The 26,987-nt window shown below is 35.7% G+C and overlaps 1 protein-coding gene across 1 annotated transcript in view; it reads left to right on the top strand.

Annotated features, from left to right (window-relative positions):
* ADAMTS19 (ADAM metallopeptidase with thrombospondin type 1 motif 19) overlaps positions 1 to 26,987 on the top strand; it is a 160,354-nt gene that overhangs the window by 88,215 nt on the left and 45,152 nt on the right. The window contains exons 9-13 of the mRNA XM_084503183.1: positions 9,346 to 9,486; positions 10,654 to 10,804; positions 18,542 to 18,643; positions 20,921 to 21,051; positions 22,638 to 22,807. Of these exons, the coding sequence (XP_084359309.1) occupies positions 9,346 to 9,486; positions 10,654 to 10,804; positions 18,542 to 18,643; positions 20,921 to 21,051; positions 22,638 to 22,807 (695 nt within the window). The remainder of the gene's footprint in view (positions 1 to 9,345; positions 9,487 to 10,653; positions 10,805 to 18,541; positions 18,644 to 20,920; positions 21,052 to 22,637; positions 22,808 to 26,987) is intronic.

The following is a 26,987-nucleotide window of genomic DNA, read 5'->3' as shown; positions in this document are numbered from 1 at the left end:
CTTTATTTGATAATGTCCACATTATCACTTTGGGGTTATTCCTTTTCTTTTTTTCTTTTAATGAAAGTTAGAGAATTTTTACTTTGCATTTCCGCATTACATATTTTTTATTTCGCACACAGTTTTTATGGGAATGACCCCATATTTTCATCTCAAAGACTGTCCTTTTTTCCTATTATATTAAGAAGAGAATCCATACTGTTTGAAAGTATGGCAATAAAATCTCCACGGTGCACTGACTTTAGTCTTTTTTTTTTTACTTCTCCTTTTTAACTAATATTTGTGAAGTTCAAAGTATTTTACGTTTATCCCCATGGGAAGGATGGCTGGTACTCTCCAATAATAGTAAATAGAAAGCAATGGCAAAAAATAATGTTTTCCCACAAAAACAATCACAATATTGTTGAGATCACCTTGTATTCTGACATTCGGTTTGCATTGTTTAGTCAGTAAGTTATTTAAAAAGTGTTAGCCTCTGATCTTTCTGCATATCTTAAAAGTATAAAAGTATATATAAAATTATACCATTAAAGTACGTAACTGTGATTCACAGACATTATTTAAATCAGTCTATGAACTTACTGGGCAGATGGGTATAGCATACAAAACTTCCTCATAGTCTGGACATCTTCCAACACAGAAATAGAGATGACAGAAGAGGATGCAGCTTATTACACACTGCAATTTCACTTAAATCTTACTTCAAAAATGCATATATTTTTTCAAAATCCTTAAAAGAAAGAAAAGAGAAAAAAGTTTTGCTTAGTCCAGTTTTAAGGATGGAGGCTTAAGAAAGATCTTATTTTGTGCCCAGCTAGACAGCTGAAGAAAGAAAGACCTCAGAAAGAAATGAAGCAGTGAAGAAATGAGACAGTGAAGTAGCACTGCATCAGCATTTTTAGTAAGTTTGCATAATTTTACACTTGAAATTTAGAAGATTAGTAAAGTCTTTCTCTAGCAAGGTAGCAAGTCTTCCATTTCTGCCAGACCATAGAATTCATAGGTGGATTTGTAGTTAACCTTCCTTTTAATTACATTTCCAAAGTGAACTGTTAGGCATTGAACAGCCTACAGAATGCATAACTTGAACTGATATTCTGATACATTTAAAGTAACTGTGAAAATGTTCAGAGTATTGTAATAGTGTCAATGTTTTTGTTAATAAAGAAGCTTTTTATCTGTTCACTGAATACACAATAGCTCAAAGGATGGTTTTTCTTTTTTTTTTTCTAATTACAAATTTTCTTGAAGACATGTTACATGTCAATGTTTTTCTTAGCATAGGCTTAAAGACATAAACTGTAGACATAACTGTTTATCTTGAAATAGTGCAGATTGCAGGATGTGGCAGGGGTATCATATTTGCCAGAGGTGAATAATTCTTTTGTATTGGATGCTTTCTGTTAAAAAATCTTTAGTATGTATGCTAAATACAACTGTCACATCAAAGCTTTAAATTATTTATATACTTAAGCCAAAGGAGAAGGGCACCATCCTGTATCTAGATCCAGCTTCTTGAATCTTGATGCTAGAAATGTGATAGAGAGTGATAGAGAGGAAGGCAGCTGTTCAGCAAAAGATGAAAACTCAGGTGGAAACCAACATGCAGTATATCTTAACAAAAGTATATTAATCTACATGTTGTATTTTTTACCCAATGGTTTCAAGACTGAACATGTAATCTAAGTTATGGGTGTCTTAGGTTCTAGCAATGATTGACAAGAGAACTATTCATTGGGTAAACATATTTCCTTTTTATTTATTTTTTTATTTTAAATATCAGATTGTTAATAAGAGGACTGAGATTTCCTCTTCCTTCAGATTCTTCCATTAAAGAAAAGTTTGTTTGTTTTTTTTTTCAAAATAAATTGTCTTTTGCCTTTTACCATCTTAGATTTTCTGTAGCTGGCCTTTCAATTCACCTCAGTGTCAATAATTCATGAGTCTTATCCTGTTTATGCAATGATCTGTGAAACAGTCATATGCTTAAAAACACTTATAAAATATTAATCCAAGAATTATTTTTCAGTAACTGAAATTAAAAAAAAAATAAAATGGAATTAAAAACAAAAAACACAACACAACAAACATGCAATACCTACTTTTTGCATTAATTGTTTAAAATAACTGTATAGAACGTAGCTATGTAGAAAATAACTTATAGAAACCTGTCTTTACAACATCATTTTCACTATGAAGATAATAATGTCATAACACTTCAGATTTTTATCTTAAAGGTGCAACACAAGTACTAACAAAGCAGTGCAGCTTCCATATACTCTGTCTGTGGTAGCCTAAGTGGTAGTATTTTCTTTTATAAAATGTGTCCCTTTGATAATGTGATACGCAAAATTTCAGTTTACACAAATTGTTAGAAGTAATGATTGAACTAGTAAATGTCATGTAAGTTTTTAAACCTTGTAGTTTTCAAATTTTAGACATAGTAAAAACAAGTTTTTATCATTCTAAGATAATCCTGCACACAACAACAAAAAAGAGAACAGTGGAAATAATACAGAGAATAATACTTTGTAATTAGTAATGCTTTTTAATTAAAAGTTATTCCTATTTTCAGAAGGATACAATCCATTATATGCCTATACTTTATTTGCCAGAATGGAAAAAATTCTACAGCAGAAATATTTTTGAAAAATTGCTTGAGTGAATTTAAAAATTGTATGTAGCCATTTGTAAAAATATATAACATTTATAAAATATTAATTAGGAAAGAAGTCAGTTGTCACCCTGATTCCACCACAGAACAGAGGTACAAACCAATAGCATTCAGAATCTTACTGTTGCCTTCATAAAGGGAATTATTTTTTTTTTCAATACTTTTAATTCTGCCATAGGTTTAAACTAATACTATTATCCTAGATCTGCAGTTTATCCTCACTGTCCCTCTGCTGCTTGTTTCTCTTGGGCTGAACCTTACCTTTTAGGATTTGAGAATCTACGTACTGTACTGAATATTTGGCAAGGTACCCCTGGTTCCTTGGTTAGCTGGATTTTCCTTTAGGGTTTCGTGTTTTTTCTAATCTATCTATTCCCTAATCTTTTTTATGGTAGCGACTCTATAAAACTCTGAACTGCTATTCTCTACTAATAGCTACTATTCTCATTCATCTTTTAAATTTAGTTTTGTTAAGAGATAGACCTAAAATAATTCTCTGCAGCTATCTGAACTCTCCCAACTATTTGTTCCTAAATTATACCATTTAATACCATTTTGCCTTTGTGCCTTCATTACCTGTTTCTAGTTTAATAGCATCATTATTGTTCAACTGAATGACCATGTATTTAAGTGGAATGTGGTGGTGATAACTAGGTCATCATCTGCCACTTATAAAGCACAAATAAAATAATGAATAATAAAAAAGTAAAAGCTTTTCATCTGGAAGTGTGTGGGCTCGCAGAGCAAATTTGATGACATGAGTGTAGCACATGTAGGAGAATTTTTGAGACTTATAGTAAGAAATATGAAACAGCACTTTATAATGCGGACTTAATTCTTTCCAGAAGGTGTGTGCAATAGCCTCATTTAACTTTAAATACCAAATAATGAATGAGGCCCATTTCTTGAGATATAACAGAGCGTTTATTTCTTAATTCTCAGCTATAATCAAATCAAATTGAAGTGTGGTACTTGGTACTTTTTCAGTATGTGGGTTGACACTGGAATGCATTTTGTGCCTGCAAGAATATAAACTTTTCTTGATGGTAAGAGAGATGCTGTTGTCTATCTATCTTGAATCCAGTTGTACACATTGCAGGGGTAGTGAAGTGTAAAAAAAAATAATTTTTCACTGAAAAATAGAGCCAACATTTGTCTTGTACTTTCAGTGGCCCGTGTTTTAATTCTGACTTATAAGCACAGAGAAATTAGGTCTTTTCTTTGGACTGCTCATGGTGCACATTAAACATCAACAGGGATCGTCTTCAAAATTTAGCATAGATTGTTCCAGCTTTTTGGATGGTATTACAAACACACACACACACACAAAAGTAATAAAAAGGAGAGGGGAGGGGAGGGGAGGGGAGGGGAGGGGAGGGGAGGGGAGGGGAGGGGAGGGGAGGGGAGGGGAGGGGAGGGGAGGGGAGGGGAGGGGAGGGGAGGGGAGGGGAGGGGAAATCTGGCAATGTTTTTTAAACAAGTAAGAGAGGTTTTATGAGATAAAAATATTTTTTCAGTTGACTTGACAACCATATATAATGTTAGTGGAGTTTATTTGGCCAAGGCTCTTTGCTCTTTGTCAAAATACTTTTAAACTGTTTTTTGTTTTGTTTTTCTTTTTGTTTGTTTGTTTGTTTGTTTGTTTTTTAATTGTAGTCTTGTTGCATAGCATGAGTTCAAATATTGCTAATATTGAAGTTATTGCAGTTAGAGAATGCTTTCCATAAGATGCTTCCTGCTTTCATATTATGTGATATGCATATATTTTCTATCCAGAATGGACTGAATGTTTTTATGTATCAATGTAAAAATAATGCTTCTGTTCTTAAAACAAATTGAATTGTTTCTATCTAGATATGACGTAATACTTGTCAAAGTACAGCACTGACTTCTTTGTTAATTATAGTTTTTCAGAATTTTATAAAGTTATCTTCTTACCATAAACTCACTTGTCTTTCTCCCACATACACATGTTGTTGCTTTACTCTGGCATGAGGTTGAATGATCACAGCTGTTGGAGAGAGGAGCTTATACACAGAGAGGGCAATATGCCCAATGCTAGCATAATAAATTCTGTAGCAAAAGACAGAAGAACACCTTACACAGGCAGTTTCTCTGTTGCCTTTCTTTTAGTGAAAGGATGCTGTTTTCTCTTTCACATGGACAGTACATTAAGGAAAATACCATGATTATCAGTGTGAGCATTAAAATATTTGTATATCCTTGATTTTTAAATAAGAAATGTATATATATGCATTTCTTATTTATATATATATATATATATATATATATATATATATATATATATAACATATACATATATGTTATTTTCTTGCTGGATAGAAAAGTGACACTGACTGTTCAGCTTGTTTTTTGCATAAATAAATGCAGATATGGTGAAACAGGAAGTCAAGTCTACTGCATATCTACCTTTATACAATCATGTACTTGATTGTCAGATAAAAGTATGCAGTTCTTACCATGCTGTAGAGGAAATCAACAGTACATATTACTGATTTCTGAGGATTTTCCAGAGCAGGTTCTGTTGGTCTTTTAGCAAACTTCTTACATACTCTCTAGTGATCTCATTAGTTGATATTAACATAATGACCTATACATCCCTTTTGAAGTCAGTGTTCTCTGATGGACAGAGGCTTTGAACAAGTGGTTATCACCACATGCTGAATATTTTGCTAAGTGTGTTTAATTTGTAAATGGGAATGTGTTGATGAATGAGCATGATGTATTCATGCAGACATTTTTGGAGTGTACGTGAAATTTGAAGTCAAATAGAAGCGTTACAAGTATAGGAGCTAAAATATTGGAAGAGGATTGGAGTTAGCTTTTTTAATAGTGTTTATGTTACACGTATACACGATTGCTATAAATTGGAAAGATTTTACCACGTTTCACATTAATAGACTTTTTTTTTTTTTTCTCCAAAACTCTTGTACTGAAAGAATGTACAGAATGATTCTGTGATGGTAGCTTATAAAATAGGATTGCACTGGTACATTTATGTAATGGTGATGGTGTAACTGTTTTTGAAACAATTAAGATCTTTATTCAGTTCAGTGTGGATTTCTCTTAATGATTTTACAGTCTAATAAAGTCTGAATCAAAGAAATGCTTTTCAGACTGGATGAAAAATAATTTTTACCAGATTTTTTTTTATTATTTTTCTATTAATATATAAATATGATAATTCCCACACTGAAGAATGGGAGCCATCCATTCTGTGATTCATGACTTCAACAACATTTTGAGAGCTTGTATGTTGTCAGTGATTTACTGTAAATCACAGTGCATGATACTGATAAATGACTTATTTCAAAATAGCAAAGTATATAAATAAAAAAACTGTAAGCCACATATATTTCTTCTGCAGTGAGCAAAACAAAGAGTTGTTAGAGTTTCTAAATGTTGTTTTTTTTCATAGTTCTTATGAATATTCTAGTTAGCATGGATATTCTTAGCCCCACACTATAAGAAGAACATTAGGGTGCTGGAGACTGTCCAAAGAAGGGCAATGAAGTTGGTGAAGGGTCTAGAGAATAAGTTTTGTGAGCAGTGGCTGAGGGAGCTGAGGTTGTTTAGCCTGGAGAAAAGGAGGCTTAAGGTTACTTATTTTTGTTTACAATTACCTTAAAGTAGGCTATGTTGAGGCAGGGATTGGGCTCTTCTCCCAAGCAACAAATGATAGGACAAAGGGAAATGACCTCAAGTTGTGCAAGTGGAGGTTTAAATTGCACATTAGGAAAAATTTATTCATTGAAAAGGTTGTGAAGTATTGGAACAGGCTGCACAGAGAAGTAGCTAAGTCACCATAGAACTAGACTAGACTAGACTAGACTAGAATAGACCAGAATAGTTAGCTAGAAGGGATCTAAAAAATCAATGCCTGAGTACTTCACAGCTAACCAAAAGTTAAAGTATATTATTAAGTGAATTATCCCAGTACCTCTTGAACACTGACATGAGGCATAAATTACCTAATAAGTTTCCAAAGCTTCCACCTTCTCTGGAAAGTCTGATCCTGTGATTTACTATCCTCACAGAAATGACGTTTTCCCTAATGTCCAGTTGGAACCTCCTGTGGCAGAGCTGTTCTCACATGTCCTGCCATGGGTTCCCAGGGAGCAGAGGCCAGCACCTCCCTCTGCCCTTCCCCTCCTCAGGGAGTTGCTGAGCCCTGAGGTTGCCTCTTGTCCTCCTCTTCTCCAAACTGGACAACCCAAGTGTCCTCAGCCTCTCCTCACAGGACCTGCCTCCAGCCTTTTGGCCAGCTTTGTTACTCTCCCCTTTCAAGTGTCTCAACATCCTTTCTACATTGTGGAGCCCAGAACTGCACCAATGCTACACAGAGCAATCAAATCATCCCTTCAGACTGGCTGGCTATGCTGTGGTTAATGCACCCCAAAATGCAGTTTGCTGCCAAATGGTTGGCTGGCAGGGCACACTGCTGGCTCATGCTGAGCCTGCTGTCAACAGCACCGCCAGGTCCCTTTCTGCTGAGCTGCTCTCCCTCCAGCCACTCCTGTTCCAGCCTGTGCCTGTGTCTGTGTCTGGCATTACTCACACTGCCCCAGGTGCAGAACCTGGCAGAACCTTTGCGGAACTCCATGCTGCTGATGTTTGCCCAATGCTCCCATCTATCTAGATCTCTCCACAAGCCTCTTGTCCCTCCAGAGAGCCACATCAGTATTGTCAGCAAACTTGCTAGGGATGCCTTCAACTCCTGCATCCAGATCTCTGATAACAGTGTTGAACAGACCAGGCTCTAGAATTGAGCCCTGGGAGATACTGCTAGTGACTGGCCACCAGCCAGATGTAGTCCCATTCACTACTGCTCTTTGAGTGCTGCCATTCAGCCAGTTCATCACCCAGCATAGCAGGTTCTTTTATATCTCACATTTGGATAATTTGACCAGAAGGATGCTGTGAGAGACTGTATCAAAGGCCTTATTAAAATCTTGTTCTTTCACTGCCTCTCAGTAGCACCCAGCACAGTCTTCTCTGTAACTTTTCCAGGGACTGTTGTTAGACTAAGAAGTCTGTAGTTATGGACATCTCAAGTTTGGTATATAAGGCATTATGTATAAAAAGAAATAGTCACGTGTAGGAAGAACGTATGGAAAACATAAATATGTTTTTATGTAGATGTTTTGTCCCTTCAGAAAATTTAGGCAAATAGAAACTGTGATTAAAGAGTTTAGCTTACTGTGGTTACACTCTTTGCAACTCAGAAAACTATCCCATTAAAGCAGGAGCAGGTGTTCCAGTGCTAAAAACTGTAGCATGTACTCTGATAAAAAATATAAATAAATAAAAAGTCTTGACATAAAAAGCCCCTACAAGGAATTTAAATTCATTTTGTTGGTAACCCGATATTATACAGCTTGCAAAGCTTAATGTAAAAAGTTGATCTAGTCATTATTGGATTTGGGTATAAAGTGAAGGAAAAAAATCAGCTTGTGTGTTCAGTGATGGGTGGCAGGACTTTTTTGGCCTTTGGACACTACATTGTGATAAAATACGAAAAAGCACTCCATTTTTTTTACAGAAATAGCAAACTTCTATTCTTCCATCTTTGCAGCCTTCTGACTGTTCTTGACTGAGTTCATCAATACAAGGTTTAGAGTTTTATTCAGTAGAAGTTTTTGCTTTTCTGCAGGGCAGATTGGATGCAAAATTTGAGCACCACTTTGAATTTAGTGTTCTGGAGAGTAGTCATATGCTTATTTTTAAAAACACCTGAGAGAATTTTATTTGTTTCTCCTAATGCTAGTGGAGCATGCTTGCAGTTTGCTCCTTCTGAGCACTTTAAAAAGTTGTTTTTTTTTTTTCAATTAAATATTTTTCCTCTTTTATATGTTAACAGTGAAGATGATACTGAATCTTCACTTTAGTTAAAGCAGCAGTGTGAAGCAGATTTGTACTAGAATTTTTAATTCCCTTGCAGTGCCCTATCAGAACTTACCCGGGTGCATATGAATGCTGGGTCTAGAACAGAACAGAACAGAACAGAACAGAACAGAACAGAATAGAATAGAATAGAATAGAATAGAATAGAATAGAATAGAATAGAATAGAATAGAATAGAATAGAATAGAATAACAACATAAATTGCTTCATCAATGTTATTTCTAACAGTAGACATGGATAAACACAATCAGGTAATTTTTCTTTAGTTGTGATAAAATGAACTAGTATGCATTTTACTGTTCTATAAAATTTCAGTCAACCATTTCCACGTGGAATTAAGACAGAATCATTGCCAACATGTAGAACGATTCCCCAATCTTAAAAACTAAGTTTCCAATGCTTTTGTTGCCCATTAGCAAGAAAAGTCCAGTTGTGCAATAGTTGTGCAGTTCTGAATATTCAAAAAGTTGTCCAAAGTACACAATGAACAGCTACAGATTAGAATTTAGTATTTCTCATCGAATGAGTGAAGCTTCACTTTTACCTTTCGGATGGTAGTCTTGTCCTTCAGACATGGTTATGTGTACTTCTATGAAAGGTATCATGGAGAAAAAAAAATCATACGTGTGATATACATAAGCCTTGTGATATTTTAGCATCTTGCAAGAATTTAACTTATAAACATTTTGAAAGCAACTTGTTATTTTGTTGTGCTTTGTTTTACTTTTAATAACTTGAAAATTCAGCATGGGAATAAACCACGACAATGACCACCCATCCTGTGCAGATGGTCTTCATATCATGTCTGGAGAGTGGATTAAAGGACAGAATCTTGGTGATGTTTCATGGTCCCGGTGCAGCAGGGAAGATCTGGAAAGATTTCTCAGGTATATCATTCAAGAAAAATAACTATTATGTGTCTTTTTCAAATAGTTGCAGTAAGTATCCTGAAATAAGTTTTCAATACTTTTTACCCCTTTTGTGGGAGATGGAACAGAAGTCCTGTTGATATAGCCCACCAAAATAATTTTCATCATGAACTAGATATTATTTTGCAAATTAAAATTTAGCTCTTTTCACCAATTATTCATACTTTTATATTTTATTGTATTAATATACATAATTATATATTAAATACGTTTATATTTCAAAATATATTAATATAGTGTGTATTGAAGAATGCTGGACAGAGAATGGTCTCTATACATTATATGAATTCTTTGATCTATGCTGTGCCATTCAATATTTAACTATTCAGTTTAGTTATGATACATTAATTCTTTTAATTTACTATAAGATATCTGATAGGAAATAGTATGCCTAGAAACCAAATGACAACATTATTTTTCATGCTTTATCTCCAAATAGGATCTTGAATTCATGAATATATTTGTTGAGAATTTACTTACGACAGTAAAGCAGTCCCCAAATCTGTTTTATGATACTGATCTTCTATTAATAGAAGTTAGATTTGCAGTCTGACACATTTATACTGAATCTTGGCAGAAGTAAAATCTTCATAACGTGGTGCATTAAATAAGCTTAAGCATTTTCAAACCTTATGTTGTCAAGAGAAGATAGATTTTTGGCTACCAGCTCAGAAATATATGTATTTTAAATGTGTGTAGATAATATCTGAAAATATTAATTTTGAATTAATATGGGTGTGAAAAACAAGCTACATGTCTGTCAGGGCATTAGCAATAGTCTATTTATATATTATAGTTGTTCTAGTCTTTATACAAACCATAATCAGTTATGTAACATTGACAATAAAATGTTGTCCAGGGTTTTCCTGAAATTCGTAGTACTGCTGATTATTTATATTATCATTCTTCAAATATGCAACATCAGAACATACCATTAACTTCTATCAATTCAATTTGCATGGAGTCATTTCTTTGAATGGCATCCTAATGCTGATGAATAAAATAAAAAATATTGAATCTACATTCTTCTAATGTTTAATGCACATGTAAGTCAGCATGACAGTCAGACTCTTTGGGACTCTTTAGGACTGATTGCTTAGCATATCAATCTCTGCACATTGCCAGGTCAAAAGCCAGTAACTGTCTGCTACAGACGAATCCTCAGAGCCTCAATTCTGTGATTATTCCCTCCAAGCTCCCAGGAATGACATACACTGCAGATGAACAGTGCCAGATTCTTTTTGGACCAACTGCTTCTTTTTGCCAAGAAATGCAGGTAAGTATGGGTGTATACTTCAGAAAACGCATCTGCCAACTTGTTTTTCCATGAAAGATATTTTTGTGCACGTGTTTGAGGGAAAGCAAAGATAGCACCTTCAAAACTAATTTTACATTGTGCTTTCTGAAGTCAATGTAAACATTTTCATTTGTTTATCATGTAGTGCTTGCTCTAGATCTCCAGATATGCTGAGTCATGTCATACCATATTGCTGATACGCTCCTTGTGCTTTAGAAATAGAAGTTCTTATAGTCACCTCACTGCAGTGAATGGAATAGTTGTGATATATTCCAGTGGGACTGGATTTCATACGTAGCTTCTGTTTCATTATGCTTTGGGTATTCAACCTCCATGTTTAACCTTCAGTAACTTTCAGTGCCTGTGCTAGCTCAGAGTGAGAACAGTGGTGTTCGCTGGGATCTCTGTACAACTGAATATACCCTGACCCCAGCATTATCCCTTGTGAGCCCAGACAGAACTGTGCAGTGCAATGAGATTTCCAGTAATGAAGTGAATTTGCTGAGATGCCATTGCATTAAACAACATCACTATGTATTAATCTCAAGAAGACAGATTAACAATATCTTATGGCCTAATACTAGTAACATCTCAGTGAAAAAGCATTTTAAAGATGATTTCAACACAGAAAAATTGTCCATCTTTAACATATAGTGGTCAGATACTAGACATGTTGGATGCCCTTGAGAAGGTAGCAAATACAAGATGGGACAGAAAATGGAATTTCCTCCACAGGGAGTGTGGAATATGATCTGACAGAATGAGGGCTAGGAGGAACTGTGAAGTAAAATTTAAGCAGAGTTAGAGTGACAGAGAGTCTAGAAAGGTCAGGGGTATTTAAAATGAAAAGTATAATCCCTCACTCCTTTGGTTCTTCAGTCTTTATATTTTCAACTTGGATGTAGTACTCTTTCTTTAGCCAGTTTCAGTGTGACTGATCTTTATCCTCAAGTTTCTCAAAGGAAACACTGCAATACATGTGTGACTATGACAAGCTGAGAGGGTGTAGCTGAGAAAAAAGAGCTTTAAGTTTCTGGTTATTATTTTACTATCTTATTGAAAACATTTTTGCTCTGAGAGATGAGCAGTAGAACTCAATAAAATGATTCTATAAATGTTCTTAGTTACTTTCTTGTTTCAAGAAACTTCCAATCTGTTTCTTGTTTTTTGAAACTTTGAAATAAAAGATGCAATTTCAATTTCTCATTCTCCATAGCCCTATTCAGAACAAGAAAATTTTATCCACTATTTCTTTTTAAGATGCTCGTTAGCAGGTAAAAGTATTTCAAAATTGAATTTCAAAACTAAATGATACTCAAACCTGGAGACTTGATGTTGTATAATACCTCTATATGCTTTTCATTGCTCTGGACACTTTGCTTCTTTGTGTTTAGCTTGTGTTTAGCTTTAATTCAGGCTGTAAATCCAGGTACTGTGTTGGTCCCATACCTGATGCGTTTCATTTGCAGATACAGTAAATATACTTCTGTCAGGATACTGACTCTAGGGTTTCTTTGGTTTTTCATTATTATTTTAGAACTGTTAGGAAGTTAAATTTAGAATATTACCGTGGCAGTGCTGCAATTGTTTGCACAGAGAGTACTTTAGCTCTGGGTATCTAGTTGGTATCTAATTGCTCATTTCTAATCATTATCTTTTTTTTTTTTTCCTCTTATAGCGTTTTGTATGTAAGAATTAACATTACAATTAATACACTTACCATTTTTTTTTCTCAACTTGTTGAATGATAATATTAAAATCATTAATTTAGGAAAGTTGCTATGAAGTGTTAGTATTAATATACTATTGTAACTTAAATCCAAAGATATGTAGGCTTGCTTTGAAGAAAGAATATGATAATGTTGCAATACCATACAAAAGGTATTTTGAACAGTTCTTTTCTTCTGACCAACTGCAGGTTAATTCTTAGTCTTTTTCATAAACTCGGTCTGTTGCTTCATAAACAGAAAGTGAGAACTTCATAGCAATTTCTGTGAAGCAGGCATGGAGTTTTGCTAAAATCCTCTGCAAGACTGATAGCACTGAACTGGAAATCATACATGTATAAGCAAATACTAAACTACGATATGACTGCAATGCAAGTTCAAGGGACTTGGGCCTATTAGAAATTACATTAAAATGAAGAAAAGGGCAGAATTTAGAAAATCTGAAGAAAGCAGGATAGACCTTACACAAAGGTCTACTGCTGATCTCTGTAAAGCCACCCTGCTGTTTTTCCTCTGCATCTTCCTCTGAAAGTAAAATTTACACTCTCTCCTTGCCCCTCAACAACAACAACAACAACAAAAAAAAGAATATAGATGTGATCCTCAGGCTGTAGACTTAAAGAGCTAGGCATAGCAAGTTGGGCACTGTGTTCAAATCTCCTTCTTTTGTTCCCTGCTATGAGTCTTATATTTAGTGCTTCTATTTGGAAATTTACATACCAGTATCCTAGTACAATTAAATAAGATTTCTGTGGTGAAGTGGGATATCAGAACAATGGACAGAACACAGGCCAAAGCCATCTTTCTCTTCCATGTTTCCCCTGCATATGAACAGAAAAAAAAAAAATAAAAATAAAAATTTCCTTTTAAATTGTGCTTAGACTAAGCTATATGTACTTCCCAGAATCCTCCATGGGAAGGATAGTAAACCATTGACTATAAATTGACTATGAAACACCGACATTACTTTCCAACTGCAAATTGATGTTAGTAGCTATTTTTTATCATCTCCCTTTGTAACATAAGTATGTTACATGGAAATAATAAATATGTTGTATTTAACCTACCTAATAATTACATTTTACATGTTATAAAGGTGATGCAAAGTTGACTGTGCTGATTATTCTGACTGCCATTAAAGTCAACATGTAGGAGACTCTTCTACATCTAAAACCTTATTAGTACATCTGAACACATCCAGTTACATCTAAAAGTTACATCTAAAACTCCTTAGTAGGAGTAGTATTAATTTGTTGCAATAATTATTTCATTGTGCATTGGAGAACACTGAATTTTTCATGGAGTCCAAACTACTTGCTTTTATCACTGCATGCTGTCTTCTACTCTGCTGGTAACTGGCAATTTACTGTGGTTACAGTTGTCCAGAAGCCAGGAAACGAGAGAAATGTACTCCTTGAAAGTTAATTTAAACTTCAGTAAATCCAGTAGTTTATCGCCCAAGTTTTCTTGTATATATTCTATTTGCTGAAGGGTTTGTGCATTTCTGTGTACAAGATAAATCATGAACTTCATCAGTCGTACATTTTTTCTGACTGTGAGATGGTTTGATAACTGGATTACATGTAGCCTTTCTCATTAAATGAGTATATTTTGTATGTAACAGCTATTCAACTTAAACTTAAACAATTGAGTAATGATGAAAATATTTTTCTTTACAATTATTAAATAATCTACAAATATCATTGGTACAATCAATGTTGCATTTCCACTGAGATATAATTTTCTGTAAATTTTATTATACAACAGCACTTCAAAGTAATTTACCATCACCTTACATAGCAAACTCCAAGAAACACTGCAGATGACAATGATTATCCCTTGCTATCAAGAATTCCTTTTTATGGTATAATAGCTAAAGCAAAGGACTGAAGGCACCATTGAGGACCTACTCCTTTCTTTTCCTATGTGAGCCTCTTTTCCCCCTCTCCCCATTCCCTCTCCCTCCGCTTCCCCCCTTTATGAATGGTATCCAGACTTTTTTTTTCTTTTCATCTTTATTTCAAAGACTTCTTTTTCATACCCTAAGCAAAATTTATAGAGCCTGAGAAAAGTGTGAGTGGTTCTCAGGGTACAAGATTTATACCATGTCACCATGCTTATTTTGTAAGGGAGCCAAGTTTGCTTTTATGCCCATGACGTTTCACAAAAGAATCAATTAGACCCTAACATTGTTTCACATAACAGATAGTGAGATCATGGCCCAGAAGTAGTTCTTGGTGATTAAATGAGATTGTAGAACTTGACAATTGAATATAATTGTTGAACTATTAAATGCTGGCTTTTAAGATTAAAGTCCAGGATGTGAATGCTATCTAGTCAGTTCCACTAAAACAATTCCTGTTATAACACAGCTGTGATCTTTGCAAAGTAGTAGGAGACTGGTTATATTTCATGGTGATTTTTAAGGCATTTCAGGGAAAGATCACAATGAAAAGAATGAAAGTCATGGAAATATTATAGCCCTGGTGAAATATCCATCCTCATATCCAACACCACATTTTAAACAATCTTGACTTTGCACAAATACAGTTCTGAAATGCTCATTTTGTCTCCAGTCCTTCCTTTCAACTGGATCTTCTTTCCAGACGCTTATATGATTGGAAAAGCATCTCTATCATGCACACAGATCTCCTTCAGTCCTTCAATTTAAAGAGCCCCTGAAAAAAAATTGTTGTTTTACATTGTGACTTTTTTGTTATACTTTACTAGTTTTTATTGTTAGAAACTCATGATTAACCATTAACTCATTCTTACAGAAAACAAACAAAAAAAATAATTCATGTGTGCTTGGTGATATTTTGTTTTCTGGTATATATACACAGATATATTTTACATATTGCTAATGGTCTAATGTCATCAGTATAATTTTATCACTTCCAACAACTCGCATTTGCCTTGGTTAGTCTAAATAATTGTAATACCTGTTGTACTGTGCTTCTGATAAATACCTAATGAACCTCTGTGAATGTAACTAAACAGTTTTTGAGTGCATGAAACATTTTTTTTCCCAGAGGAGTAAATATTTCTTATTTAGAAGTTTGTGCTTTGATGTTGGTGTGACTGTAATATTGATAATGGCATCTACTGGTTTACCAGTCAGCAGCACTGCAGATTTCTACTGAAGATGTTAAAGTGTGCATCATTGTTTTTGTCCAATTACATGTAGAAATCCACAGGAGACAAAAGTTAAATGGTAACAGTAATGTTTAGATCTCTTGCTTCTGCAGCAGGAGCACAATTAGAGGAGTAACTAAGGAGTGTATCTGGCATTTGACTAAAATGGAAAGCCCAGAAGAAAATATGAGTCATCCTCCAATTTTAATAATTCCATGTCTCCATTTTCTTGGGTTTGGGGAATCTCAAAGTCTAGGGTGAAATGTTATAGTAGTATCGAATGCATATTTAACAAAGTAGTGAAGAGTGTTTTTAGAGTACAGTTCATTCAAAGCTCAGAGATATTTCTGGCTGGGGGAGTTAGATTCATGGATCATAAAGAGGTGGTATAAAAGTATTTGCAGAGACATGCAGATGTATACAGAGCACATTAGCAAGTCAAGCATTTTGATTTGATTGACTTTGCAAAGCTCAAGTGCATCTCTGTGCTTAGGCATCCAAGTCCTTGTAAATCTGGCTTCACATTTTAAGAGGAGAAGAATTTCTTCTGGATTTGCAGCAGGAGTTTAGCACAAGATTAAAAAAAAAAAATACGGAAGTATGTTTTAATAGATAACATAAAGGAAAAATTTAACATTATTTTTTGAAAACCTGTATGAGTTTTCTTCAGATGTAGTCATCAGTCATTGATGAATGAAGACATGGGAATAGGATTTATTTTATTTTACATTATTTTATTTTTGAATTAGGAAAATTAAATTAGCATGTCTTTGTCTCAGTGAGATTGAGTTGTGGCAAAAGTGTAGTCAATCAGTTCACATTTGATGTAGAAGCAGTTATCCCTGAACATCTGATACTGTCTAGTCTGTACCATCTTCTGAAACTGGCCCATAAATCCAATTGCTAGGTTTTATTTCTCAGATTTATTTTAGCGTGTTTAAAAACCACTTTAGAAACAAATGCTCTTTCTCCCCTGAACAAGGGCAGAATTACAGTTTAATATTTGAAAAATATTTTTTTTTTAGAATTTTTCCAGGTGCAGGGTAGATGTTCTGTAGTTATATTTTATGTTTTGCATAGACTATCTGTTTTCTCCTCAGTTCAGCTTCTGCACGAAACTGTTACAAAATGAATCAGGAGTGAGTCTGACTGCTGCCATCCTGACTTTTTCTGTTCAGTGCTTCAGCCCTCTGGAATCTAAAAACTTTTAAAGCTGATGTTACAGACATTTTTACATACAAGACTCCCACTAGAACTGTCCTGTTTCCTTGGTTCAGACACAATCTTTTATTGAATTATGTTTCCTGTGCAGTAAGACTTTTTTCAAGGTAGCATAAGATTTATCACACAATTTTCATGCATAATGTAAAATGAACAGAGACTCCTAGAAAGTTTACCAATGTAACAAATCATTTCAGCTTTTTATAAAGCACGTCTTCTGGCAGCCCAGGGTTCAAAAAAAAATCTGCTGTTCTTTACCTTTTATGCTTCCTGTGACCCGACTCCCTCCCACCTCTGCTGGATCCTTTCTTCTCCTCTTTGGGGGTTACTATGCATATCTGAGAGGGAAATCAATCTGTACATTCAGGCCTTGAACCATACCCGAGTGGCCTCTCTTCATGTCCACCCAGTTTCCAGGTAAGGGTGTAACAAAACAGAGAGAAGTCATGACAGAGTCATGGGAGAAGGAGAGATTTTTAGAGGAAAGTGGGGAAAATTGACAAGGAAACCTGGGGAAATATGTGCCAATATACTGCAAGGCTGTGCTTGCTTTTGAAGAAGGTAAAACTATGTTTTTGTGATGCTCAAGACTGACAGAATAAGCAGCTTTTCTTTCCACCTCTAAAATTAACTACTGACTAGCATTCTTCTCATCTGCCTTCCCCTTCCCCACAAAAATATTTCAGCCTGATTTGTCACCTTACTTTGTATCTTCTTTGTGGATGTCAGGCTTGATTTACTTTTGAGATATTTCCAGTGTAATGAAAATTATGAATCATTGGAAGAGCCTAAGGTAGCAGCAGTCACTGTGGTTGTATGAACAAGGGGGATTTGGACACCGTAAAGAAACCTCCAAGTTTCTTACAAACACATTCCTGCAATCATAGATCATAGGTCTATATGATAGATCTATGATATAGATCATAGGTCTATATAGCTGCACAAAGACTGATTAAACCTTATATTTATAAATCAATTCATTTTAAAACCTTGCCTCTTAATGCTCGTGACAGTGCTGTTTTCTCCCTTTAAGATAAAATGAATGAACACTAAATACGTGAAAACGTGAACTTATTTTAAAAAATAGTTCTCAGAAATCTCCAAATGTTGTTAATAAAGAATTACATCCCTTTTACTTACCTGTTTTTAAAATGGTGCTAAGGAGCTCGTTTTTATCCAGGCATACTGCTCTGTTTCCTGACTCGTGTTCTAACAAATAGAAACAGAATCTTTTAGATTCTGTTTAGGCCACTTTTTAGACTTGGCACTATCACACCTCTTCCAGTCCCTGGTGGAGTGCATCTGCACATTGGCATCTTGACAACACTGGGTAGAATTTTTCCGATATGCTTTGTCAGATCTGGAGTATGCAAAGACTATGACCTCTAGGGTTAGACGTAAGGAATTCATCCCCCTATCTGTCAACACTCTAGCTTGACTTGTTACATTAGCCATTCATTAGTAGAAGTCAAAGCAGAATTTGCATGCTTTGATTTCTGTTCATGTTTAACCTACCTTTAAGCATACTTCAGTACTATAAAATTGATAACTTTATTTAAAATTACTGGATTATGTGTAGAAAGTAGTTTTGTGTAAAACAGATTATGTACTTACCTGTGTATTTGGCTTTCAGCATGTCATATGCACTGGGTTGTGGTGTAAGGTGGAAAGTGAGAAGGAATGCAAAACTAAACTGGATCCACCCATGGATGGAACAGACTGTGACACTGGAAAGGTATTTTTGTTTTTTTTTTAATTGCAGAAGTGGTAAAGCAATATAAATTATACTGAACACCTGATATTTAAGGAAAAAGCAGGATAAATCTTTGCATTTTTTTAAAGTTACTGCTTACCTCAATTATCATGGGAATTATACATGCATAGTAAAACTATATGTTCTATATTAGAAAGTATAGACATGGTACAAAAAAGTACTTTTCGCTACAAGCACTTATATGTTTAAAAAAAGCCAAAGCCACAGATGTTTTAATCCTTACACTGTTTTATTTCAAACTTATTTTGTTTTCATATTCTATTTATGAATGGAATGCCATTGTTTCATTGCTTATTGTAAACAGAAACATAAGCTTTCAGAGATATAAAGATCTTGGCAAAGATTTCAGATTTAGTAGAAATACAGAAGGAATCAATACAGATTTGCAATTTAACTTTTTAGGATAAGCTTTGTAAAGACTTTCTTACAATGTCAGTACATCTAAAAGAGTCATTATGTGTCATATAAATGTCATTAGAAGTAAGACATCAAAGAGAAATTAAATGATCACCTGAAGTCAGACTTAAATTAAATGTTGTCATTCAAGAGTTTTCATGTTTGAACAATCACTATCATGTGTGTATGTAACTGTAAATGAAGATAAATAAACTCAAATAGATAACAGAGGAGGAGTATGCATATATCTTGGGATTTTCATGATATTGTGCTGACAGCAGTCTCCCACAGGAGTGATTTCCTCTTTTAGTCATATTCACCAAGGACTGTCATCATCCCCCCCCTCCCACCCTAAAGTGAACAAATCAATCAAGTAAGGTAAATTTTCATGTGGTATCATTTTACATACTGAGGAAAAAACAGGCTTTATTCATTTTCATATCTCTAAAAGTGTTACACTTGCTCTGATTTTTTGATTCTTGTAAATTTATATAGCTGATATTTTGTCTTGAGTCAGCATTTTGAAAATCATAGACATACCTTTTGTTTATGGTTATGTTCTTTTTGCTAATGCTAGTGTACCTGTGGTAGGGAATAAGAAAGTTACTCATTAAAACCCAAAATTTTCCATTGTAAAACCATTGCCATCTCAAACTGGACACCTAAAATTAGCGTGCATTTTGAACGTTATTGTCTGTACCTTATTAATTCACTTGCAAAAGGTGATAATAGCACCTAATTGCACAGGACACATTCATAAAATTTATGGTCATAATTATGAGAGCATTATGGTATGGTAGTAACATGAGTCCTAGAAAGTCTGTGAGGAAGATAACACCATTCTCTTGTAAGGATTAAATAACTAATAAGTGTTAGAAAAAGTACTGATTCGATTTAGGATTGATGAGTTCTGTTCCAGGCTGCAGGGATACCTTTTTATATCTAGCAGTAGAAAATTAAGCAGAGATCACTGAAACATCTCAGAGGATTAGATGGGATTCTTCTTGTTTACTTGATATCTGTCCAAGATGAGCTTCAGATTACAGAAGTCATTTGTTTTAGTTTCTTCGATTGTGGAGATGGAGTATTCTTGTCTTGTATTCTTACTCTTAGGATCTTAGGAAGTGATTTACTTTGTCTGGTTTCAAGCTTATTCCAGCTCTGTTATTTTGTAAGTCAAGAATTTGTGAGCACCCCTCACACCCTATATCAGGAGGATGCTATCACTGAAGAAAAGTCCATTTTGCCTACTGTATCTGAAGGAATATCTCTAAAAAATATGAGCATTTATACATGATATGGACATAGGCTACAGAACATAACATTGAATAGTTGGATAGTTTTTGAGTGAGAAATTGCTGTTATCTTGGGAAATCATATATACGTATACAATTATTGAGGTGATATTCTAAAGTTCTTTAAATGTCAGAAATTCAGTTAAATTTCTCAGCACTACTTTATGGAGGCTTTAATTCCTCTGTCTTTGAACACAAGTTATGAATAAACTCTCATTTTCTCTCATAGTATAGTTACAACTTATAAATTACTATGCCACTTTATTACACAACTTACACAATTATATAATTATACATGTATATTTATAATATACATTATATATAGTACTATATAATATATATATTATACTATATATATATAGTGCATATATATATTATATATACTATATATATAGTACTGTATAGTACTATATATATATAGTACTATATATATATTATATTTTTTTACATATGTGTAAAAAATTTTATATATGTACATATATATATATATATTATATTTTTTACATGTGTGATGATTTATTTACCTAAGAGCTGAATTTTCATCTAGTGGTGTAAGGCTGGAGAATGCATCAATCGGACTTCTTTTACGGAGCATATGGAGGGGGAGTGGAGCACGTGGAGCACTTGCAGCCGTACTTGCAACACTGGAATCAGCAGTCGACAGCGCAAATGTCCTGGGTAAAAATAAGTTCAGGCTTCCATTGCTGTTCATCTGTATTTCTGAACAGAATTTAAATCTTTATGTTAGAGAAACCCATTCAGATATAGTTGTTCTAGACACAAGCAAGTAATTTTTTATGAATACTCAAAAAGACATAAGAGAATAAGTATTCATTTTTTTTTTTATTGCATAGCAACATTATTTTTCCATTTTTCTGGTTTTCTCAAAATCTTAGGTTATGGGAGAACACAACTTTTACTTTAAGCTTAACCTGGAGAAGAAACAAAAAATTAGATCCATAGTTTTTGACTTGCAGAGTCAGTACATAATTCTTGTTTTTACTTTTTATTTATTTATTTATTTGTTTGTTTATTGGTGGTGGAGAAAATTGTCTTCTGTATCATTTGGAGATCCAGGGAATTGCAGCTTGTACAAAGAGATCTTTTTTTGCCAGTTTTTCAGGCAGTTAGAATATCTAATATCTAGAGTATCTATAGAAACAAGATATAGAAACTTCTTTTCTTCTGAAAATGAAAACCTTGTTCCATTGGGGATAAAGAGATTTTTACCACTGACTTGAATGGTGTATAACTATATCTCATTAGCCAGATAAAATATGCTTTCCTTTTATTACTGAGCACCACATTCTTCTGTGGTTCACTTACACAATGAGAAAAAATGGAAAAATAGGCAGAGAAGTGGGTACAGGCTACAGTAGGTAATTAATGCAGAGTAGAATAGTGTAGAGCAGAGCAGAATAGGTGATTTACAAAAATAGAGTACAAAAATGAAAATGAAGGATGAAAGACAATATAGTAGATTGGGGGGGAGGGGAAGATGACAAAAATGATGAATTAAAAGCAAGAAGTTTGCATAATGAAACATGAGGAAAATTTGTATATGGCTGTACAAAAGAGTAGTATTTTAACAGAAACCTTCGATAAGCAAAATGCTGTGTTTCCTCCTACCTAAATGCCACTTTCAGAATCATGTCTAAAATCTATTTGTAGAATTCAGTAACATCTTAATTTCACTTTAGTACATTTTTCTACATAAGATTCCCAATAATTAGTCCAGTTTTCAGAATTCACTATTCTTTTGCCTTTTTCATTAACACCTGTAAGAACAATTTGTGCAACCAGAAAGTAACAGTGAATATGAGCTTTGTAACAATTAAATTAAAAAAAAAAAAAAAAAAGAGAGGTAGCAAATCTGAAGTAATACAGATATGTGCTTTCACTGGCACCTCAGTCCATCAAGAGAAAAATCATTTGAACTGTATCAAAACTGCAGCTGAGGTTCTGCTAATGGAACACACCAACTAACCCTAGTACTTCTTTGGGGTCAAGTGTAAGATATGATTTATTATCATAACTTGACTCATATTAATAATACTCATTATCTGTAATGTAATAGGTCCAAACAGAAGTCAAATATGTTTTTTTCTGTGACTTTGATTTCTTTCTGAGTGATTTCTTAATATTGTATGGCAGCAAAATACCGCCATTTAAATTGAATTTGTGTATGACCTAAGTAAGTTACACTGTAAGTCTGACAAAACATTACCAACAATAAAGCATAATATTTATGCCGTCTTTTGTAGTCTAGGCATTGAAGGAGAGTGTCACGGTCCCATGATGCAGTATAAAATATGCGAAAATCCTTCTTGTCCTGCTGGTGTGCCTGCCTTCAGAGACTGGCAGTGCCAGGCTTTCAGTGTCAGATCTTCATATCAGAAGCACGTGCACCAGTGGCAGGCTGTGATCGATGATGGTAAGTGTAGGCCATTCCCAACTTGTTATGATATATTTTATCTAATAAACAACAACAACAATAATAATAAATAACCAAACAATAACACACACACAAAGAATTAAGGTCGGAAAATGGTTATTTTGTGACATTAGCAGAATTGTAAGAACTAGTAATAAAGAAATTCCTGGAATGACACAGAATTACTGTAAGTATGTGTTACCATATTTTAAGCAGTTCTTTATTGCCAGTTATATTTTACTCTTGAAATAAATTATCAGAAAACATTACAAATCACAGATTTGGCTGAATCCTGAAAAATATGATCACAAACTTATTTTAGTATATATAGTTAAAAAAAAAAGAATAAGATTTCTTTTGGTACTAATCTTCTGAAGAAAACACAATGAAAACTTGTCAGTTTTCATGAGGCTTGTATGTTATCTCATATTCAGAGTAAGGGGAACTCTCCATAGGTACTTATCTGGTGAACCAGTTTGGCTTTGTTTTACTAAATTTCATTTTAGTAAAGAAACACATGATTTATATCCTAAAGGATAAAGAGTTTTCAGCCTGACTTAAAATGACTAAGTCATCTGATGAAAAATCTTTACAGTCTTCTATTTCCTGTTGAGGGTTATGGATGGTTGTTTGATCTAAGTTTGTTCTTAGAAACCATGTAGTCCTAAGCTGTCCTCCAGGAAACACAAAACTAGAGACCAGTGAAAGAATTCCAGTGCTACAGAAATCCATTGCTCCCAAATTCATACTTTTTTGTCTTATTGACATTTACTGGAGCCTAATTGCACACCATATCCAAAGTAGTTGCTGTGTTTAAGTAAGGTCACCTATAGTATGTTGAAGTTATCTAGTGTTGTTGATTGATGAGATGGTCCTGAGGGAACTGGTATATGCAGTTGCTGAGCCAGTACTGGTCATATCTGAGAAGCTATGGCAGTCCAGTGAATTTCCCACTGACTGGAAGAGGCAGAACATAACCCCCATTTTTAAAAAGGGAAAAAAGGAAGGCCTGGAGAACTGCAGGCCAGTCCATCTCACCTCTGTTCCTGGCAAGATCATGGAGCAGATCCTCCTGGAAACTACACTAAGGCACATGGAAAATAGGGAGGTGATTGGTGACAGCCAGCATGGCTTCACTGAGGGCAGATTGTGTGTAACAAATTGTGCCTGGTATAGTCTTCTATACCAGGGTTAGAGCATTGGTGGATAGGGGAAGAGCAACTGATGTCATCTACCTGGACTTGACACTGCCCCCCTTGATATCCTTGCCTCTAACCTGGAGAGACATGTATTTGATGAATGGACCACTTGGCAAGTAAGGAAATGGCAGGATGGCAGCATTTAAAGAGTTGCAGTCAACAGCTCAAATTCCAAGTGGAAATCAGTGATGAGTGTTGGACTTCAGGGTTCAGTATTGGGACTGTCACTGTTTAACATCTTTGCTGGTGACATGGACAGTAAGATCAAGTGTACCCTCAGCACATTTGCCAATGAAACCAATCTGTGTGCTACAGCTGATATACCAGAGGGAAGAAATGCCAGGACATGGACAGGCTTGAGAGGTGGGCCCATGCAACTCTCATGAAGTTCAACGAGGCCATGAGAGAGTCACAGAATCATAGAATGCTTTGTGTTGGAAAGAACCTGAAAGATAACCTAGTTACAACCCCCCTGCCACACCTCCTACTAGATTAGGTTGCCTAAAGCCACATCCAGTCCGGTCTTGAGCACTTCAAGGGAGGGGGCATCCACAAATTATATGGGCAACCTGTTCCAGTGTCTCACCACCCTCAGAGTAGAGGGTTTCTTCCTAATTACTATTCTATATCTACCTTCATTTAGTATAAAACCATTACTATCACTACACTCCCTGGCAGAGTAACTCTCCTGCTTTCTTGTAGGCTCCCTTTAGTTACTGGAAGGCAACTATACAGTCTCCCTGGAGCCTTCTCTTCTCCAGGCTGAACAACTCCAGCTCTCTCAGCCAGTCTTCATAAGAGAAGGTGCTCTAATTGTCCTCATGCTCTAATTGTCCTCAGTGCTCTAATTGTCCTCATGACTCTCCTCTGGACATGCACCAACAGGTCCATGCCCTTCTTGTTCTGGTGGCCCCAGAGCAGAGACTCTGTGGGGGGTCTCACAAGAGCAGAGTAGAGGAAGAGAATCATTTCCCTCAACCTGCTGGCCATGCTTCTTTTGAAGCAGCCCAGGATACGGGTGGCTTTCTGGGCTGCAGGTGCACATTGACAGCTCATGTTTAGCTTCTCAGCCCTCCTCAGGGCCACTCTCAATCCATTCTCTGCCCAGTCTGTATTTGTGCTTAGGATTGCCCCAGCGAAGGTGCAGGACTTTGCACATGGCCTTGCTGAACTTCATGGGGTTTAAATGGGCCCACCTCTCAAGCCTCTCTAGGTCAGTCTGGATGGTATCTCTTCCCTATAGCATGTCAACTGCACTACAAAGCTTGGTGTAGTCAGCAAAATTACTGAGGGTGCTCTCGATCTCACTGCCCATGTTACCAGCAAAGTTGTTAAACAGCACTGGTCCTAATACTGACTGCTTAGGAACGCCACTCATCATAGGTCTCCACGTAGACATTGGGCTGTTGACCGCAACTGTTTAAGTGTGACCATCCAGTCAGTTCCTTACCCCCTGAGTGGCCCATCCATCAAATCCATGTCTCTCCAGGTTAGAGACAAGGACATCATGGGGGACAGTGTCAAATGCTTTGCACAAGTCCAGGTAGATGACATCAGTTGCTCTTCCCCTATCCACCAATGCTGTAACCCCATTGGAGGTGGCCACCAGATTTGTCAGACATAATCTGCCCTCAGTGAAGCCGTGCTGGCTGTCACCAATCACCTCCCTATTTTTCATGTGCCTTAGTGTAGTTTCCAGGAGGATCTGCTCCATGATCTTGTCAGGTACATAGGTGAGACGGACTGGCCTGTAGTTCCCCAGGTCCCTTTTTAAAAATGGGGTTATATTCTGCCTCTTCCAGTCAGTGGGAACTTCACTGGACTGCCAAAATTTCTCAGATGTGATGGGCTTAGCAACTTCATTCACCAGTTCCCTCAGGACCCTTGGATGCGTCTCATCAGGTCTCATTGGCACCTTCAGAACTTGTGCACCTTGAAGTTCTTTAGCTGGTCTTGAACCTGATCTTCTCCTGTAGTGTGAGGTTCTTCATTCTCCAAATTCCTGGCTTTGCCTTCTGGGGCCTGGGCTATGTGGCTGGAGCTTTTTCTGGTGAAGACTGAGGCAAAAGATTCATTGAATACTTCATCTTTCTTCATATCCCAAGTAACCAGATAGCCTGTTTCCTTCCAGACAGAGACCTGATTTTCCCTGGTCTTTTGTTTTTGATGTACCTACCTATAGAAGACTTTCTTGTTGCCCATGATGTCCCTGGCCAAATTTAATTCTAACAGGGCTTTGGCTTCCCTAACCTGATCCCTGCTATTCAGGCTATTTCTCTGTATTCTTCCCAGGCTATATGTCCCTCCCTGCTTCTACCCTCTGTAGGCCTCCTTTTTCTGTTTGGCCAGGAGCTCTTTGCTCATCCATGCAGGTTTCCTGGAGTTTTTGCATGACTTCTTCTTTGCTGGGATGCATCACTCCTGAGCTTGGAGGAGGTGATCCTTAGATATTAACCATCTGTCTCAGTTTTCTTTTCACTTTTCCCTCCAGGGCTTTGTCCCATGGTACTCTACCAAGCAGGTCTCTGAAGAGAGCAAAGTCTGCTCTGCCATAGTCCAGGATACTGATATTGCTGTGATTTCTACAATTTTTTGTCTCTTTGATTTTAGTGTCCTTACAAAATTTTTAGGTTGTAAATCTTGATAAGGTGTTCCTTTGAAAAATGCTTATACATGCTGTTCTTAAAGCTACCAGGTGACATTCAAATTCCATTTTAAGCAGTATAACAGGAATGCAGCATGCACAAACTCAGGCTGAGGCTAATGCTTCTGAACTGGAGATGGCTGTGTCTGACAGGCTGGCAACAGAGATCACAGATCTTTTTGTACCTTCCCCCAGAGATACTCAGAGGCTGTGTTGATTTTAGTGTATTAAATGTGCCCAGACCACTCTCTGATGTGAGCTGGTAGAGAATGCCTGTGTCCACACTTCTCAGTTCTTTGGCACTCTGAAAAGGATGATGACATCCAAACAGCTTTTT

This window comes from Aythya ferina (assembly GCF_964211825.1).
Source record: "Aythya ferina genome assembly, chromosome: Z".
In the NCBI taxonomy this organism is placed as follows: Eukaryota; Metazoa; Chordata; class Aves; order Anseriformes; family Anatidae; genus Aythya; species Aythya ferina.
This window is presented reverse-complemented; position numbering and strand designations above follow the sequence as displayed.